Source organism: Ahaetulla prasina, chromosome 6, assembly GCF_028640845.1.
Source record: "Ahaetulla prasina isolate Xishuangbanna chromosome 6, ASM2864084v1, whole genome shotgun sequence".
NCBI classification, from domain to species: Eukaryota; Metazoa; Chordata; class Lepidosauria; order Squamata; family Colubridae; genus Ahaetulla; species Ahaetulla prasina.
In genome coordinates this window covers 7,460,018-7,478,096 of record NC_080544.1, presented here as the reverse complement: position 1 = coordinate 7,478,096, position 18,079 = coordinate 7,460,018, and the positions used below count along the sequence as shown (strand labels likewise).

The following is an 18,079-nucleotide window of genomic DNA, read 5'->3' as shown; positions in this document are numbered from 1 at the left end:
ACAGACCTGAGCTACCTCTAGACCAAGAAATCCATCATGTTTCCTATTTTAGATGAAAAAAATCACACTAGATTGGATTCATTCAAAGTTGTTCAATATAGCTGCTACCAGTAATAAATGTTGATCTTTGTTTTGGCTCATGGGAGAGCGAGTGAACTGCTCAGTAATTTGCTGTGACCAATTTTTGAGGAATTTTAGAGTCTCATTTCTGTTCAGTGTAATTTGCCACAATTAGTGCAACTTTCATCCACTAATAAGTACTAATGTGCCTTTAGTACTTATTTGTCCATTTAAATGAGCTGTTATTCTACTTTTTCAGCATAAGGATCTAGACAGAATTCTTGAAACCAGTTTTAGAAGGGGTCCTGGAAAGACACCTGCCAAAACTCCTAAAGTTTTATGTAACTTTATAGCTACATAAAATATTGAAATTTTAAGATTTAGTATCAATAGTATGTGGATGACACGCAATTCTGTCCATGTGCATATTTTCAGATTGAAGCCTGCATGTAGATCTTATGTAGTATTTAGATGCTGCAGTGTGTTTGGGAAAAGTGCTATGAGCAAAGCAGAAAATGGCTGTGTTGCGAATATAACCTACATTTTTCTTAAATCTCATCCACATTATTTCACAATATTGATGTTCCTTATGCAGCTCAAAGGGAAAACTAATTTTAAAATCACAAAATTTAATTTGGATGAAATGACTACATTAACCAACAATTGAAGAAGAGGACTGATGTGACAAAAATAGTTGGCAGGAGGAAGTTGCCATACATTTGGTGTCTGACCTCTTGTCCTTCTTTTTTGATATTACTAAACAAACTCTTCCTGATTGCACAGATGGATTAAAAATATAAAACCTATAAAGAAATTGCCTGCATTCAGAGTTTCATAAATGATTACCCTATGTTCAAGCATCAGTTTGAAGTTCTCCCATCTCCTCCCCCCACCCACTTTTCCCAACTGCACAGTGATGTGAATTCCATGTACTTGTCCTCTACGGAACCCCCGGCGGCTGCTGAGTGGGCCTGCCTGTTACGTCCCCTGAGAGGGAGAGAACCTGAAGGCATATGGAACCTGCTTTCAATTGTACGTGAGATGTTTAAGAGACGGGATACCAATGCAGCTCCTCTTCTGGAGATCCTGACAGATCAGTGTCTAACATACGAACAGGTGTGATTTCCTTTGTTAAATACATTCTCACAGAAATGTGTGTGGGATGGAATGGTCACGTTGCTTATCTAGAAATTTTAAGGAAAGTAAAGAATTAGACAAACGCCTAACAGTACAATAAAATAGTGTTAAGATAGAGGTGGCTATCCCACTGTACACCATCAATTCCTCTGAACACCATCCATTTTCATTTCTAGAATTTAGCCATTTTTGGGTGGTTTATTTTTTAAATGTGTTTAGCCCAAAAAGAGGCTAATTGAAATACTATCTCCATAAGGCTGTGGTATTTTTCTGTGATGGTGCTATTTTTTTATTTTATTTTTTTGCATTTATATCCCGCCCTTCTCCGAAGACTCAGGGCGGCTTACACTATGTCAAGCAATACTCTTCATCCATTTGTATACTATATACAAAGTCAACTTTTATTGCCCCCAACAATCTGGGTCCTCATTTTACCTATCTTATAAAGGATGGAAGGCTGAGTCAACCTTGGGCCTGGTGGGACTTGAACCTGCAATATTGCAAGCAGTTGCTGTTAATAATAGGCTGCATTAGCCTGTTGCGCCACCAGAGGCCCTATTTTTGGCCAAGTAAAGCAAGAAATTGGTGTGTTAAGATTCATGGAGGCAAAGCACTGATTTTTGGTCTCTAATCCCACAAAAGAGAGTGAAAAAATTCAATTTGACCGACTTGGGTTGCAGTATAGCAATGAGATCTTAAAAAATAATAATACTGCTCTGTGTTGCACTAGTGCAGGGGTCTGCAAACTTGGCTCTTTTAAGACTTGTGGACTTCAACTCCCAGAGTTCCTCAGTCAGCAAAGCTGGGAGCTGAAGTCCACAAGTCTTAAAAGAGCCAAGTTTGCAGACCCCTGCAGTAGTCAGATTGCACTTAGAATGTTGTGCCCAATTCTGGTCCTCTCAGTTTGAGAAGAACACAAAGGAACTGGAAAGAATGCAGAGAAGATGGAGGAAAACTGTGAAGGGAAGGAGAGCTAAACCCTAAAATACATGGTAAAATAACTTTTAAGCTAAAGTTGAGATTGTTTAAGAGAGACATGATAGCAGTCTTCTAACATTTGAAGAACTGTCATGGGAAGAGGGCATGGATTTATTCATGACATTTGAAGGTAGAATAAAAACTGATGGATGGAAGCTAAACATGGAAATCCATGCTCAGGAAGATTTTTTTTTTATTGTGATAGCTATAAATAATGGAACAGCCCATCTCCTAGAATAGAATATGGATGTTCCACTATATGAGATTTCCAAACATTAGATGACCTAAGAATTCCTACCATGAGTAGGTGGTTGGACTAGAAGAGACTTCCAACTCTGTGATTTATAATGTTTCTGACGATAGTTAGAATTGAAGAATCATGTGCATCCACTGGATTAAGAAAAAACAAGTATATTTTTTTTTATTGAAAAAGTTTTACAAAATTTTCCCCCCTCCCTTCACAAACCCCCCCCTCCCCCCCGACTTCCGGGAACAAACACAAGGTATAGTTAAAAATAAAACAAACATATGCTAAAAAAATTTCCCTCCCAACTCAGTTATACTCCTACAATTCTCATCAGTTCCTAACTTCCCCCAAAACAATCAGAAATAATACATCCTAATCAGTCAAAGGCAGTCTGATAACTCTTAGTCTGATATCTGGTTTGAATATAGTCAATCCATTTTTTCCATTCCTTTAAGTATCTTTCTTGCGTATTGTCTTTCAAAAAGGCTGAGATTTTCACCATCTCAGCCAAATTGGCAACTTTCAATATCCATACTTTCCATACAATATTCATACTTTCAATAAGTATGAAATTTGAGCATCTGACATTCTGCATCATTTGTCTACAGATAACTGGCTGGTGGTATAGTGTAAGGACATCTGCATCCCACAGTAGTGCAAGTGGGCACACTGGCCGGGGCAATGGCCAATCAGAAGTTGCTGCTCATGCTTGTGCAAGTATGTGTGATGAGATGGTGGTTCTTTGGAGACTTGCTGTCTTGGATCCAACCATCAGCCCTCATCGGTAAGTGTAATTCTGGAAGTCCATAACAAAGTTGACCTTGACAAAAGTCTGTTAATGGATACCTGCCTATTATTTTCATTGTAATGTTCATATCCAGTTTTTTTGCTTGATTGCATCTTACTCCAAACATGGATGGGTGTTAGATGGCATTGAAATATTCTAAAAACTTTCATGCCAGATTGCCACTTTAACCTGCGCTTTACTGAATTCATGTTCTAACACTATTCGTCCTTCATAGTCATAATGAGTAATACTATATTTGCTCTCACATTTTCTATTAAAAGGTTTGCTTTATATTTTTCGCAAGCATGTTTTAAATTTTTAATTAAAAACACTATCTTACTTTTGAAGACCTATATAACTTACAACTAACAGATCAGCAGAGTCTGGATATGGTCACTTTTCACAGTCCTGTTATCTTTTTACTAGAAACAGCTACATCTACGAGGTCCTTGGTGCTCTCTGAGTTTGGTTGTTTTCTTGCAGACATTTCATTAATGCTAGTGCATCATTAGACTACGCATGTTACCTGCATCTTTTGTCAAAAGATACACACTAATGCAGCGGTCACCAACTGGTGGTCCGCGAGAAAATTTTGCTGGTCCGCAGAAAAATTATTTGCATTTTTATATTGCACTAAATTTACCTTTTTAAAAAATTCATATTAGCGGTCCAGGGGATTTAAAATTGTGGATTTAGTGGTCCCTGAGGTCCGAAAGGTTGGCGACCCCTGCACTAGTGGACAAAGATGTAGGCATCATGTTCAAATTGTATGTTTCAATGAATTCCTAAGTAAGCAGCAGCTATTACAATTTTGATAGACTATAGCATTAAGCATGACATTTTGGCTGAAATTTGAACGCATACTTCTTATTTATGTGCAGTTGTTTGCAAATTCAACTTAAGAAAATGGTGAATATAGCAGATGCAAAATGCCTGCACGCACTCTTGCCAGCAGCTCGAGCGAAACCGTCCCCTCTCCTCCTGCCACGGGTCCACAAAGCTGGAAACATTGGAGAATTCTGCAATAAGCTGTATATAGGCAATTAAATAAATTGCTACTAGGATCAGTGTTAGGAATTTTCATAGGAGCTTTCATTATTTGAGGCTTTTTTCTGTGACATAAAAATGAAATTAAGTATTAAGCACATTCGAATATTAGGCTTCTGATAAAATGTAAGTGTACTTGACTAGCAAGAAGTTAAAAGAAATTAGATTTTGACGTTTGCTTTTAATAGGTCACTTTTGCCTCTTCCTTGTTTCTTTCCTTCCATACTGCTAGGCGAAGGGACTTGTGCGCGCAGCTGAGGCAGTGGCAGTTGAAGGTAATAGAGAATGTGAAAAGAGGGCAGCACAAGAAGTCCCTTGAGAAGTTATTCCATGGATTCAAACCGGCCGTGGAAGCTTGCTACTTCAATTGGGAGGAGGCGTATCCTATTCCAGGCATCACCTACAGCAGTGCTGATAAAAAGAACTCCTTTTGTTGGGTTAAGGCCATCCAGCAGAGGAACTGCAGGCCACCGTGTATAGAAAATTTTTCTGAGGCGGGGAGAGGCCATGGAACAGATGCTATGGGGACATGTTTGCAGCTAGGAGACCGGTCACGACTTGTCTCTCAGGAGCCAGCTGTGCGCCCCAAAGAACTTATTGGGAAACGGAAAGTTGTGTCTGAAGGGCCCCAGCGGGTTCTGAGAAGACTTTCAGCAGAAGGTGATAAAGCTTCATATAAAACAGCTGCAAACAAGGGCAAGCTTCCGGTGGGAAAGAACTTGGCCAGCAAACATGGTGGGAAGCGTCGGATGAGCAGCGAGGACAGTTCTCTGGAGCCGGACTTGGCTGAATTGACTTTAGATGACAGCAGTTTGGCTCTTGGAGCGGAGGCGAGCAATACGTTCAGCTTCACAGACAGCCCGTTGAGCAGAAGCTACAGAGATACTTTTGAGGATGATGGTGGTGTGTATTTCTCTGAGGCAACCGAGCCTACCCTCAGAAGCAGCCCTTCCACAAAGAAACTTTCAAAGGAACCCGTGGAGGAAGTGGGCAGTGGAGACGATGACCTCCATGGCCCTGATGAAAGTAGTGCTGGGGTATGTTCAAAGCCAAAAGAGGTGGAGGAAAATGGCGCTGCTGGAGGAGAAGAGGAAGAAGATGATTATCAAGTGTATTATTTAAATCCCCAGGAGGTGGCTAAGGAAGAAGACGAGAAAGCAGAGGGTGGGATTGAAGAGGAACAAGACATGTTCGCTGGAATAAAACCCTTGGAGCAAGAAAACCGGATGGAGGTAGGCCTGTAAGCTCCTGGCTCATCCACCCCTCTTTACTTTAGTTCCTGCAGTACAGGTTTCTACTGGGAAGAATGAAAACATTTATCTTATTATGCCAGGGGGTCCCCAACCTTGGTCCCTTTAAGACTTGTGGACTTCAACTCCCAGAGTCCTTCAGCCAGCAATGCAGGGGACTCTGGGAGTTGAAGTCCACAAGGCTTAAAGGGACCAAGGTTGGAGACCCCTGTATTATGCAACAGTGAAGGACTATTAAACTAAGATAACAGCTTTATAAATAATATTTGTTATCAATATTGATAATTTATTCTTCTGTGTGTCAACATTTATCTGTAGCACTTGGTCAAGGAAAAAGGAATAGAATGTAATTCAGGCATATTTTGCATAATAATAATAATAATAATAATATGTAGCATGCTGTGTTATATCAGTCATTTTGACAAGACTGTAGGATTAATTAATGAAAGGTGAAAAATTTGGTACTAGGATACACATTTAATGCAGAAGTTCTGAATTGCATCCCTTGTGTCTGCATTTCCAAATGGATCTTATTTACCTGAACTTCTGCTTGAGATTGTAAACTATCAGTCAGACTCCAAAGCATTGATCACGTGGATCATATGATGCAGCATCATGTGTTTATCTCAGTTTGTTTCTTGCCTCACGTGGTAGCCATTGAGTACCTTTCCTGTGCTGGACCTGAAGAGTCACACACTCCAAGTGTGGTGCAGGTAGGGGTTGGTAAGAGTTCAAGAAACGTTAGGCATTTCTCATAAGTGGCTAGATTTTACTGGGGATTTGGAGAAAGTTGAGTTATTTTTTTGTGATATGCTTATTGGAGGACTTAACAAACACTACAGTTGTAATCTATATCTCACATGGGAATGGCAGTAAGAGTTGCCGTGAGTTTCAGCGGTGAAGTTCCTAGGCCCGTAAGACTAAGAACTGAGGGCCAAGAAAGCAAGAATTAGACTGGTTTTGCTGCAATTCTCAATTTACAGATCCTGTTTGCCTGCGCAGAGGCTCTTCATGCACATGGCTATAGCAGTGAAGCTTGTCGTCTCACGGTTGAACTTGCAAAAGACTTACTGGCTAACCCTCCTGATCTCAAAGTGGAGCAACCCCCAACCAAGGTATAATACTGATGGAAACATAGTTTAAATGGGAAGACCGGGGTTGGACAATTGCTAGTAGGAGATTTAGATTGTGTGTATTGCTGTGGATAATTTTAATGCTGTAATAAGTATAAGCCCTTATTTTGAAGCACCACTTGATAGTTATGCTGTGATATTTTAAATAATTGACTGCATGCCTTTTGATGTGCATTCCCCATTGTACATTTCTGTTGTAATCCTTTCTCTCCAAATTCTTCACTCTGATGGTGGTGGAGAAACAACAGGTCAGCTGCAGAACAACCTGTACTGACTATAATGGTTATGTTCTGCCTTAACCATGGGGGGTTGGACTAGAAGACCTCTGAGGTTCCTTTCAGCCCTATGAATCAATGTTTTCTATGTGAAGGCTAACTAGGGGAAAGGATGCATCTTCTGAAGAGCTTTGACTATTATTTTTTTTGCCAACTGTTACAGAATGATGTTGTTCAGTGTGGGATAATGGGCTTGAAAGAAACAGAAAGTTGGGAGTAAGAATAGCTGTTGTTGGGGAGCGAAGGAAGCATCTAGACTCCCTCAAGGATTGTGTGTTAGGATTAAAAATGAACAAGGAAAGGTGGATGGTGAGGATTATATGATTTTGGATGATACAGGTACCGAAACATTGAAGGAAATTTTGAATTCTAGTGCAAGGTGTGATTAAAACCTTAAAACAAAATAGCTGAATCAGTAAAAATGCTTTTTGATATAAATAGGAACACCTCCCACTCATTTTGCCATAAAGGTTTTTTTTCCCTTCTGTTCAAATGCATCCAATTCTTGGAAACTCCCTTAACAAATTTGCCATGGCCTCTCCCCAAAGGGCAGAGAGAGGGACTTCCCCTGGGCTCCCAACTGACTTTGTGCTCAAAAATGGGGCCCAAACTCACCGTCTCCTGATTTCTAACCTGATGTTTAACGACAACACCAAACAGCCTCTCAAAAAGTATATTAGAAAATACTGAATACTGAATATATGACTGCAAGTAGTGCAATATATGAAGAATTGAGTGAGGCATATTTTTCCATATTACAGAGTTACTCCATTCCACATCAAATTGTTGAGCCGTGGTTCTGAGGAGCATATTTTTTGTCACCTTGTAGAAAAAAGAAACCTCACGTTGTTTATTTATTCATTAAAACACACTTATGTCCTATCCTTATTCCAAGGACAGACGGGTATATTTAAATTTCATATTTTTTTATTCCTAAAACATCCATTGGTTAAAGTATATGAGGGTGTGAAGGTGAAGCATTGGAAAGTATAAATCAGAATTGCTCGCTAAAATGGACTGCAAATTTTAGAGAGTTTTCTCCTTTAAATTTATGCTTTATAAATTCAAAGTCACTTTATTAAAAAACCAATATTTCTTTAATGATGCGGAAACCGAGTTGCATTTTACTTTCAAAATGTTTATGACATAGTGCAAATAAAAACAAATACTATTCCCTCAAATGGTGATTAAAATTATATAGCATTCTTTGTTATACTTCATAAATTTTCTATAGGCTCATTTCATTTTATGTATGGATTTTTCCTCACGTATCCTCCTTGGGATGGGTCTAGACTGAATTTGCCTTGATAAGGTACAACTGAAATCAGTAGAATTTCAGCTGAGATTAGAAATCAAATTTGTTTGTACTTTAATATGAATGAAGCTAATTACTCAATTGTAGTTGCTCTGTATTTTGAAATGCACTTCTCTTATTATAAATATGCTTGTCAGATATGTATGTTAAAGATGTGTAAAAGGGTAAAGATTCCCTTAAGTCAAGCTAAACAACATGGAAAAATGCAATTGCATTTCTTGTTAAATGTTCTTCCAATTTCCTAGTGTTGTCTGTAGTCTGGGATATCTTTTTTTTTTTTTATTTGCATTTATATCCCGCCCTTCTCCGAAGACTCAGGGCGGCTTACACTATGTCAAGCAATAGTCTTCATCCTATTTGTATATTATATACAAAGTCAACTTATTGCCCCCAACAATCTGGGTCCTCATTTTACCTACCTTATAAAGGATGGAAGGCTAGTCAACCTTGGGCTTGGTGGGACTTGAACCTGCAATAATTGCAGGCAGCTGTGTTAATAACAGACTGTTTAGCAGTCTGCGCCACTCAAGGACCCTTTTGATCTTGATCATCTCCCATTCAGATCTGTGTCTAATCCTGCTCAGCCAAGAGTAGTTAGCTGCTACTATAACTAGGCATATATTAAGGAAAAGGGCTGGCAAGAACCCACATTTTTATACATCTAAAATGGCATATAATTGGAATCAGTTCGTAGGCACGCTTATTATTTGTAAATTGTTTTTTTAATAGAATCAAGCGCAGAAAAATTCACATTCAGCCTTCTAATTCTCCATCCCACAGGGAAAGAAAAACAAAGTGTCTACCAGCAAACAGACTTGGATGGCAACAAATACATTATCCAAAGCTGCTTTTCTGCTGACTGTACTGAGTGAGCGGCAGGAATATCACAATCTAGCTTTCCAGATTGGCATGTTTGCTCTGGAGTTACAGAGGCCGCCAGCATCTACCAAGGCCCTGGAGGTATGTATAGGATGGCTTTGGTGCCTTATTTAGCACTTTCATGGGAGGGGGGAGGAAATTACATACCTAGAGAATTCTGAAGATAATCAAACGTTATTTCATTCATGAAACTGACTGAGGTTTTGGTTTCGCACCTCTAGCTCTTTGGCTGAAATAATTTCCCCTAAACTCTAGATAAAAAAACCTAGTATGCAACTGTTGTAAAAGTATTACAACAGGTTGACTATTTTTTTTACAGCCCACAGTGATACAGTATAACTCAGGGGTCTCCAACCTTGGTCCCTTTAAGACTTGTGGACTTCAACTCCCAGAGTTCCTCAGCCAGCTTTGCTGGCTGAGGGACTCTGGGAGTTGAAGTCCACAAGTCTTAAAGGGACCAGGTTGGAGACCCCTATTATAAGTAATCCTTAATTTATGACCACAACTGGGTCTGGAAAATTTATTTTTGAGGAGTGTGTTTATTAAATGAGACATCATATGACTGTGACCCATGACCACCTCTGCCACCTTCCCCGTTGAATTTGCTTGTTGGCAAATGGCAATCACATAACTGCAGGATCCAGCAGTTGTCATAAATGCAAGCCACTTGCCAAGTACCCAGATTGCGATCACATGATCGCAGGGACACTGTGATGGTCGTAAATGTGAGATCCAGTCATAAGTTACTTTTTACAGTGCTGTCAAACAGTCACTAAATCGTAAATCAAGGACTACCTGTATTGGTTTTGATAGAATTGTTGTGGTCCGCCAGCAGCCTGCGGAGCTGGCAGCGGAGTCAGACAGTGAGGAGGCTGGGGAGGAACACAGGCCAGTCCTGGAGTAGGGGGAAGGCCCGGACGAGGGCTCTGCGTTGGAGGCAGAGATGGGGCCAGGGCCATCTGGGAGTTATGCGCGGACTCTGGAGCCCCCAGAGTCAGACAGCAGAGAGGCAGAGGAACAGGAGGAGCCTGTTCCTAGTGCACGCATGCGCAGAGCTGCCAGAAAGCAAGAACAGCTAAAGCAAAAGGGACGACTCGGGAGTAAGGCCAGGAGATGTTTGGCCCCTCCTATAAGGCTTAAAAGAGAAACAAAAGCACTTGGGGCCTTTTGCAGGAAAGCAACATTGCTAACTCTGTTTCCAGTCGGCATCTCTTGTTTGTTTCTGAACTCTGTGGGGCTTTGCCAAGTAAGGTCTTTGGCAGGGTGTCAAAGAAGATAAAGGTTGGTGATTATCCCGAAGGACTTCTTCTGAAGGACTTATTTTGCAATTAATTGGGACTCAGCTGGGAATGAACGTAATTCTCAGCTGTTACAATAAAGTAGGTTTGTTTGGGACTAATTGTGTCTTGTAATGATTCAGTAAGCCTAGGTCAGAACAAGAATCTGCTATCTGGTTATTTTGTTTACTTTCCAAAATGTGCAGTTCCAGATGCATATTCTTCACAGTCTTACATAGAATTTTATATGGCTGTGCAGAGGGTCAAGGATTGAGTTTTGTCCCCAAAGTTAAGGGAATTTCTTAACAGCCTTCACTGGATAAAAACAGCCCTCTCAGCCTGAGGCAAGGATTCTTACGCAGCACTACAAAGCAGTTTTTTCTTAATGTTATTATCCAGTCTTTTTCTTTTTTTTGTTTACATTTATATCCCGCCCTTCTCCGAAGACTCAGGGCGGCTTACAGTGTATAAGGCAATAGTCTCATTCTATTTGTATATTTTTTTTACAAAGTCAACTTATTACCCCCCCAACAATCTGGGTCCTCATTTTACCTACCTTATAAAGGATGGAAGGCTGAGTCAACCTTGGGCCGGGCTTGAACCTGCAGTAATTGCAGGCTACTGTGTTCTAATAACAGGCTCTAACAGCCTGAGCTATTCCGGCCCAACTTTGTCGTACAACAGTGTGTTTGTTAAAATCAATGCCTTGTGCATATTTCTCCCTGATCCATATCACACAGGTCAAGCTGGCATACCAGGAGTCTGAGATTGTGGCCTTGCTGAAGAAGATCCCACTTGGCTCTAGCGAGATGAATACTATTCGGGGGAGGGCTGAAGAGCTGAGGGAAGGAACCCTGTGTGATTACCGCCCTGTCCTGCCTCTCATGCTAGCTAGCTTCATATTTGATGTCTTATGTGCTCCAGGTAAAACCCTTGCATATTTACCCGAAGAGAAAGCCCCTTGAGGAAAGGTTTGCTTTGTCCCTCCACACTTTCAGTGCAATTTCCACAGTCCGTTCATTTATGTCTGTTGCTTCATGTGCCCGTAAGAACTTCGTGTTTTCTGTAAGGTTACCAAAATAAACCTGCTATACTTGGTTTAAATCATATGTGAAGGAGCTGTGGAGTTTAGCCTTAATCACAAAGCCTGGAGTATGCAATTAGCCTATCTGGATTGGGCAGGGGTCTCCAACCTTGGTCCCTTTAAGACTTGTGGACTTCAACTCCCAGAGTCCCTCAGCCAGCAAAGCTGGCTGAGGAACTCTGGGAGTTGAAGTCCACAAGTCTTAAAGGGACCAAGGTTGGAGACCCCTGGGATAAGGGATTGTTAATCAGTCTCTAAAAAGTTCATTAACTATGTCCTAATATTACCAACAGGCAACTCTCTTATAAATTACTGTCCAGAAATTTATCCCTGTTGCTGGCCTGAATCTCATGGGAGTCAAAAGTATTCAGTGGGCACCAGAGGAGACAAGGTTGCTCTAATTTATAGTTGTTATGCCCAGCTTCTTAAAGCAGACGGTCAGTTTCAGTGACTACTTACTGAATGTCTACTACAGGCTTTTTTTTCCCAGATAAAGCACCAAATCTAAGACCATATTTTACAGCTCTGAGGAAGTCAAAACAATGCACTCTTCCTTGTGGTGACTGCAATCCTCTTTTCATTCTGAATTACCAGCTGTGCGGTGTGTTAAGTTACAATTAGAGTTGTACAAAAAATGTTTTCAGGAGGATAAAGTGTCTCAATATGGTAACTGAAGAAAACGTGATCATGTTGATTTAACTGTAGCGATATTGTACAAGTTGTTATAATACAATATTTGCACTGCTTTTTTCTTTACCTGTAGAGCTAATTAATATCTGTTTCTGTCCTAGTGGTTTCTCCTACAGGGTCAAGACCCCCAAGCCGTAATTGGAACAATGAAATGCCTGGAGATGAAGAACTTGGCTTTGAGGCAGCCGTGGCAGCACTTGGTAAGGGCTTAGTTTTTTTCCCCTCCACAACTGCTCCTATAATTTTAAAAGACCCACGTCATGTAGTAATTCCTGCATCACCTAAATAGAATTGAAATAATGGGCACCAAGAGCAGATACTCTTTTTAAATGAAAATCTTAGGAAGAGAAAATGCCTTGCCCTAGTAGGAATCTTTTTGTATTGACATAAAGTAGGACAACATCCTTGGATTCTGCTTTGCAGGCATGAAGACAACAGTGAGTGAAGCAGAGCATCCTCTTCTGTGTGAAGGTACTCGAAGAGAGAAAGGAGATCTAGCTTTAGCCCTGATGATCACTTACAAGGATGATCAGTCTAAACTCAAAAAAGTAAGTTATTTTTAGAAATGTTTAGAAGTGGAACATCTTTCAGTCATTTTTAAATAACGAAGCTTTTCAGAGTTTTCTTGGAAACTAACCTTCACAAGACTTTTCAAGATTTACAACACCGTTCGATGTGTACGTGTGAGAGAGATAGTCTAATCAGGGTGGATGCTGTGTGAGTTGCCCCTGTGTGTTTCCCTGTAATGCCCCTGTGTGTTTCTGTGTGCATGTGTGTATAGGGAAGCATGGGGTGAGAAATATATACTCTACTTTGATCATGAGACCATGAAAAGGGTGCTTAGAACGAAGTCTCATTCGTCATCTTCAGGCTGGTGTTTACAGCTTCGTGCTTCTAGGAGCAATGTGTGATCGCAGCTGTTTCTTCCTTTTAACTGCTAGTGGGGGTTTGAACTGATTGGGTGGGGGTTTGGCTGTGCTCTGATTGCCAACCCCACCATCCAATCAGAGCACAGCCAAACCCCCAACCAATCAGTTCAAACCCCCACTAGCAGTTAAAAGGAAGAAACAGCTGCGATCACACATTGCTCCTAGAAGCACGAAGCTGATAACACCAGCCTGAAGATGACGAATGAGACTTTGTTGAAATGTCGCCAAGACACTTACAATTTTACGTGGGAGAAAACCCGAATAACCAAAGACCAACCGACCTACCTATCTACCTACCTACATATATATATATATATGGAGTGGCCTCTTTTCTCTCACAGAACTGCTGCAGCGCCTTGCCTTCCAGAATAGCTCATGGAAATGAAGAACAGAGGAGCTAATCAGATCATTATTGCAGGGGAAGAGTCGTCAGGAATCTAACTGAACACTGGCAAGCAGTGGCAAAAGGCTTTGCTGCTCTTACTATATTTGTGGAATGTTATCCAACAGCCTCCTTTTAAGATGACATTTCCCCTTTTAAGGAAGAATTCTTGCAGCTGTTGGCAAATTGAATTGAATTGAATTGAATTCTTTATTGGCCAAGTGTGATTGGACACACAAGGAATTTATCTTTGTTGCATACGCTCTCAGTGTACATAAAAGAAAAGATACGTTCGTCAAGAATCATAAGGTACAACACTTAATGATAGTCATAGGGTACAAGTAAGCAATCTGTTAGCTTGCCTCCGATCAATGTTTAAGAAAATAAAGACCCAACTCCATCAGTTTGAAGAGATTGGTAATTTTTACTAAACACGTCAGATTGCAAGGAAAGCAAAGCCAGAACTGAAAGTAATTATAACTGTTCAAAAGTATTTCCTCTCTTGAACCCTCCTCCCTCCAGAGTTCAAACAGTCATAGTCCAATGTCCTCTTCCTCCTTGGCCACGTGTTGTTTCACTTCCGATGTTCTCCCTCTGTCAATCTTCTGGATGAATGCGAAGCAGGCAATTCCCATTACATTCACGTGCCAAATGTTTATATTTATTGGAAATCAGTTCAAACGTCTGTTTGAAAGACTATCTCCTCCCCCACCTGAAATGACAGCCCAACACTGGCAACAGTAAAAACCTCCCCCCTTCCCCATAAATCATGTAAGACATTCAGTAAGAAGAAAACCTTTAATGAAGTAATAAAACAGTAAAACACTCCAATAAGTAAAATACACTTAAAATAAAGTGGAGGCTGACACAATCAAATCATATTAGGAAACAGTCAATATAAATCGTAAGGATACAAGCAACAAATTTCCAGTCATGCAGTCATAAGTGGGAGGAGATGGGTGATGGGACAATGAGAAGATTAATAGCAATAGTAATGAACCCTTAGTGAATAGTTTGACAGCGTTGAGGGAATTATTTGTTTAGCAGAATGATGGCGTTTGGGAAAAAACTGTTCAAATAAAATTATAAAATAGAGTTGAGTTCTAGTTGGACAGAATTAGGGTTGGAGATGATAGGAGCTTTGTTTGAGGTGATCTGGACACTGAGGAATCAGGGCCATCTGTAGTGTCAAGTTTGCCTTAATTGGATCTCTGCCCTTCATGGTTGGTTAAGATTTCTTGCAAGGTGACAGGAGGCTGAATTCAAGCCATGGTATTTTTAGAGAAAGAATGAGGTGCAATTATTTTGGTAATTTTAGACTGGCCTACAATCTTCTCCTTTTAGAAGTGGATTATCTGGGTCTTTGGCTGTTGGATTTCAGGGCAAAATCCTGCTCCAGGCCTGGATGGAAGAATGGTCCTCTACTGCTCCTTCCGAGTGTCACAACATTCCCTGCTTTATAGCTGATCCAGTGACTGAAGACTGTTGGGAGAAATAGGCTCAAACTGAATTCACCCAAGACAGAATGGCTTGAGGTTTTGGATAACTGATTCTAAGAAGATTGCCCTGATTTGTAGCTCTTACTCAATCATCAGGCTACAGTTTTTATTTTTATACAGTTAAATTTTATGTACAAATTGTGGTCATTCCTACATTGGAAGGCTCAGTTTCGCCATCCTTTGTGCCTTAGTCACTCCTATTTTGAATATTTTAAAGTGCTTTGGGCGGTGCACCTGCAAATAATTCATTCACAAGCAAAAACCTGAGCAAAACATGATGGCAGGGCAATGGCAAGTGTATCATGATACATTTTGTATGACTACAGTGCTTTGGAGACTTCATTGGTTGCCTGTTGGCCTCCTAGTGAATTTAAGAAGTTGATTGTCACCATTAAAAGCCTACCTGATTCTAGACTAGAATATCTGAGGACCACTTTCCCTTGTATTTATCTGCCCATCCAGCAAGTTCAGACAGGAACAGCTCTATCTAAATCCCTTCTATTAAAATATTCCTCTGGTGGAGCCTCAAAAGTAAATGGGTTTTCATTGTTCTTGTTGTTGGTGGTCCCATATTCTGCAAGTACCTCCCCATGGTGATTCAATCTGTTCCTTCTCTCGTACTTTTAGAAAAAAATAGTTAAAAGTTATTTAGCACAGGCTACGTTGTCAGTGAAGGTTGGAACCTGTTACGTGCACGACTACCTATCTTTTTGGTTTGTTATTTTGATACTATCATTTTTGTTTAAGTCAAGTGTGGGTTTCACAAGCGTATGTTGCTGTTGGTATAACAACACTCTTGAAGAGTTTTATCTTTGTGATAATACTTATGACCATCGTAGACCAAATTTGGCACATGCGTTGAAACATGGCCAATTTGATGGTTAATGTCCTTATACCTACTGCTGTATGTATGTTGTAAATGTTGTACCTTAATGAAGGTATCTTTTCTTATATGCACACTGAGAGCATATGCACCAAGACAAATTCCTTGTGTGTCCAATCACACTTGGCCAATAAAAAATTCTATTCTATTCTATTCAAAGATAAGTATATTGTTGGACTTGTTCTGTAGCCTGGACAAGGACTGCTATAGGCATAGAGCCAACTTACCTAAACTTGGGGCTTTTTAAGATTTGTACATAACCAAAGTTGTCGAAGTCCAGGGGGAAGTTCGTTCCATAGGGTAGGAGCCCCCACATTAATGTCCGTTGAGATGATGCTGAAGTTGCTGTGAATGATTGAAATCACTTGAAAACAGTTGCCCAATGTGCTCTATACAGGAACTGATGATTATGATGATGATATATGTGGGTTTATTGTTTTTGAGGAAATTGATTTTTATTTTATGATGATCTTAATTGTTATCTACCCAGAGCTTTTGAGAATAGGCTGCATGCAAATATAATAAAAAATAAATTATTTTATAAGACAAGGGCGTATTCTGGGCACAACTAAATTAAAATTCTTCCCAAGATAGAAGTATTTTTAAATATTCAGATTTACTGTAATGAATTAATGTGCTGTAAGATTAAATTGAAATTTAATTCCATGTACTTTTGCCATATGTTTCTTTCTTCTGATCCTGCCAGAGTTTGAAGGACAATCCTTAGTCCTAAAATATTTTGGGAAGGCTTAATTGGGGAAAAATGAATGCGTTCAAGAACACAAAAAAGTCTCTGCCTTATGTTATAAGTTACATTACTGGAACTAAATAAGCTAATTACCTGAATCTGTACAATAAATTGACTTATTGGTTGCATCTATGAGAACTTAGCCTCATGCCTGTCATAGGGAACCTGGCGCTTTCTGATTTTAGATGAATTTTGATTATGCCACATTATCCCTTCCATTCCCCAAGTATTTAGTTCAAATAGTAACCTCTGCATTCTCCTGTTCCTTGTTTTGTAGATCTTGGATAAGCTGCTGGACAGGGAAAGTCAGACACACAAACCTCAAACTCTGAGTTCGTTCTACTCATCTAGCAAGCCTACAGTAGCTAATCAGAAATCTCCTTCCAAACACGCTACCCAGTCAACTGCACCCATGCAGCATCTCCCAGGAACATCTGTTGCACAGCAGACAGGTGTACCGCCTGCAGTCCAAAGCAATCCTTCTGAACCCTTTATGGAGAAGACTACCCAAGGTATGGACAGCTGGAGTCTTCCAACATTATACCTTAATACACTACACCAGGGGTCTGCAAACTTGGCTCTTTTAAGACTTGTGGACTTCAACTCCCAGAGTCCCTCAGCCAGCTTTGCTGGCTGAGGGACTCTGGGAGTTGAAGTCCACAAGTCTTAAAAGAGCCAAGTTCGCAGACCCCTGCACTACACGTTAACTAGTATTTTTTTCCCATTTGGAACTAGGGATACCGAATCAGCCTGTGAATATCTACCCCGACTTTTAACTATCAACATTTATGTAGGAAAGGAGCTGAGTTTTGGTGATAGCATTAATACAGATCCTTGTTTGCGAATGGTCTTCCCCTTACTTCCTTTCTAAGTGACCCTTTGTGCTTCCCCAGAGAACCCTCAAAGATCCCCTTGTGACCCGCCTGTTGAGTCCAGTATCTTAAAGCAAGAAGGGAAAGTTCCTAGCCGAATAGCTCTTGGAAGCAGAGGGGGCTACAATGGAAGATGCTGGGGTTCACCCGTCAGACAGAAAAAGAAGCACACAGGTAACTTGGGGCTGGGCTTCACATCTCTGCTACTGGGTGAAGACCTGTGATGGTTCAGAGGTTTTTGCAAGTGGGGACAACATTGAGGCAAAGATTGCCAGCCAGAGGGCAGGTTTTGGCTGACATCGGGTAACATTTTAATGAAAAATGCTTTGTTCATTGATTATGAATGGAAAACCCATATGAACTTTTAATAATATCCTAATCTACTATTCCCTAGATGGATTTGTTGAAGTTCAAAATTAATTAGTTAGCTTATCTTGTTTGTGACTTGAGGCTTTGTCTCCCTCTCGCCAGTTTTAATGATGCTGAAAATGTCCATTAAGATAAAATATGATGTGATATGTAGAGAGCTATACAAATACATATTTTAATGAAGCCATATACCTAGCAATAGCACTTAGGTTTATATACTGTTTTGTAGTGCTTTACA

At 40.2% G+C, this 18,079-nt stretch overlaps 1 protein-coding gene across 9 annotated transcripts in view; it reads left to right on the top strand.

Moving 5' to 3' along the window:
* Positions 1-18,079, top strand: part of ZSWIM8 (zinc finger SWIM-type containing 8) — a 92,931-nt gene that overhangs the window by 50,717 nt on the left and 24,135 nt on the right. For 8 of the 9 annotated variants that reach the window (XR_009155770.1, XM_058188561.1, XM_058188556.1 and 5 more), the window contains 10 exons: positions 975-1,176; positions 3,031-3,206; positions 4,489-5,488; positions 6,490-6,621; positions 9,010-9,189; positions 11,126-11,309; positions 12,261-12,359; positions 12,583-12,707; positions 16,878-17,112; positions 17,494-17,646. Coding sequence is in view for 8 of the 9 variants with exons in the window: in XM_058188561.1 (XP_058044544.1) it covers positions 975-1,176; positions 3,031-3,206; positions 4,489-5,488; positions 6,490-6,621; positions 9,010-9,189; positions 11,126-11,309; positions 12,261-12,359; positions 12,583-12,707; positions 16,878-17,112; positions 17,494-17,646 (2,486 nt within the window). In the remaining variant the exon portion in view is untranslated. The remainder of the gene's footprint in view (positions 1-974; positions 1,177-3,030; positions 3,207-4,488; positions 5,489-6,489; positions 6,622-9,009; positions 9,190-11,125; positions 11,310-12,260; positions 12,360-12,582; positions 12,708-16,877; positions 17,113-17,493; positions 17,647-18,079) is intronic. The other variant, XM_058188557.1, reaches the window with a different exon arrangement.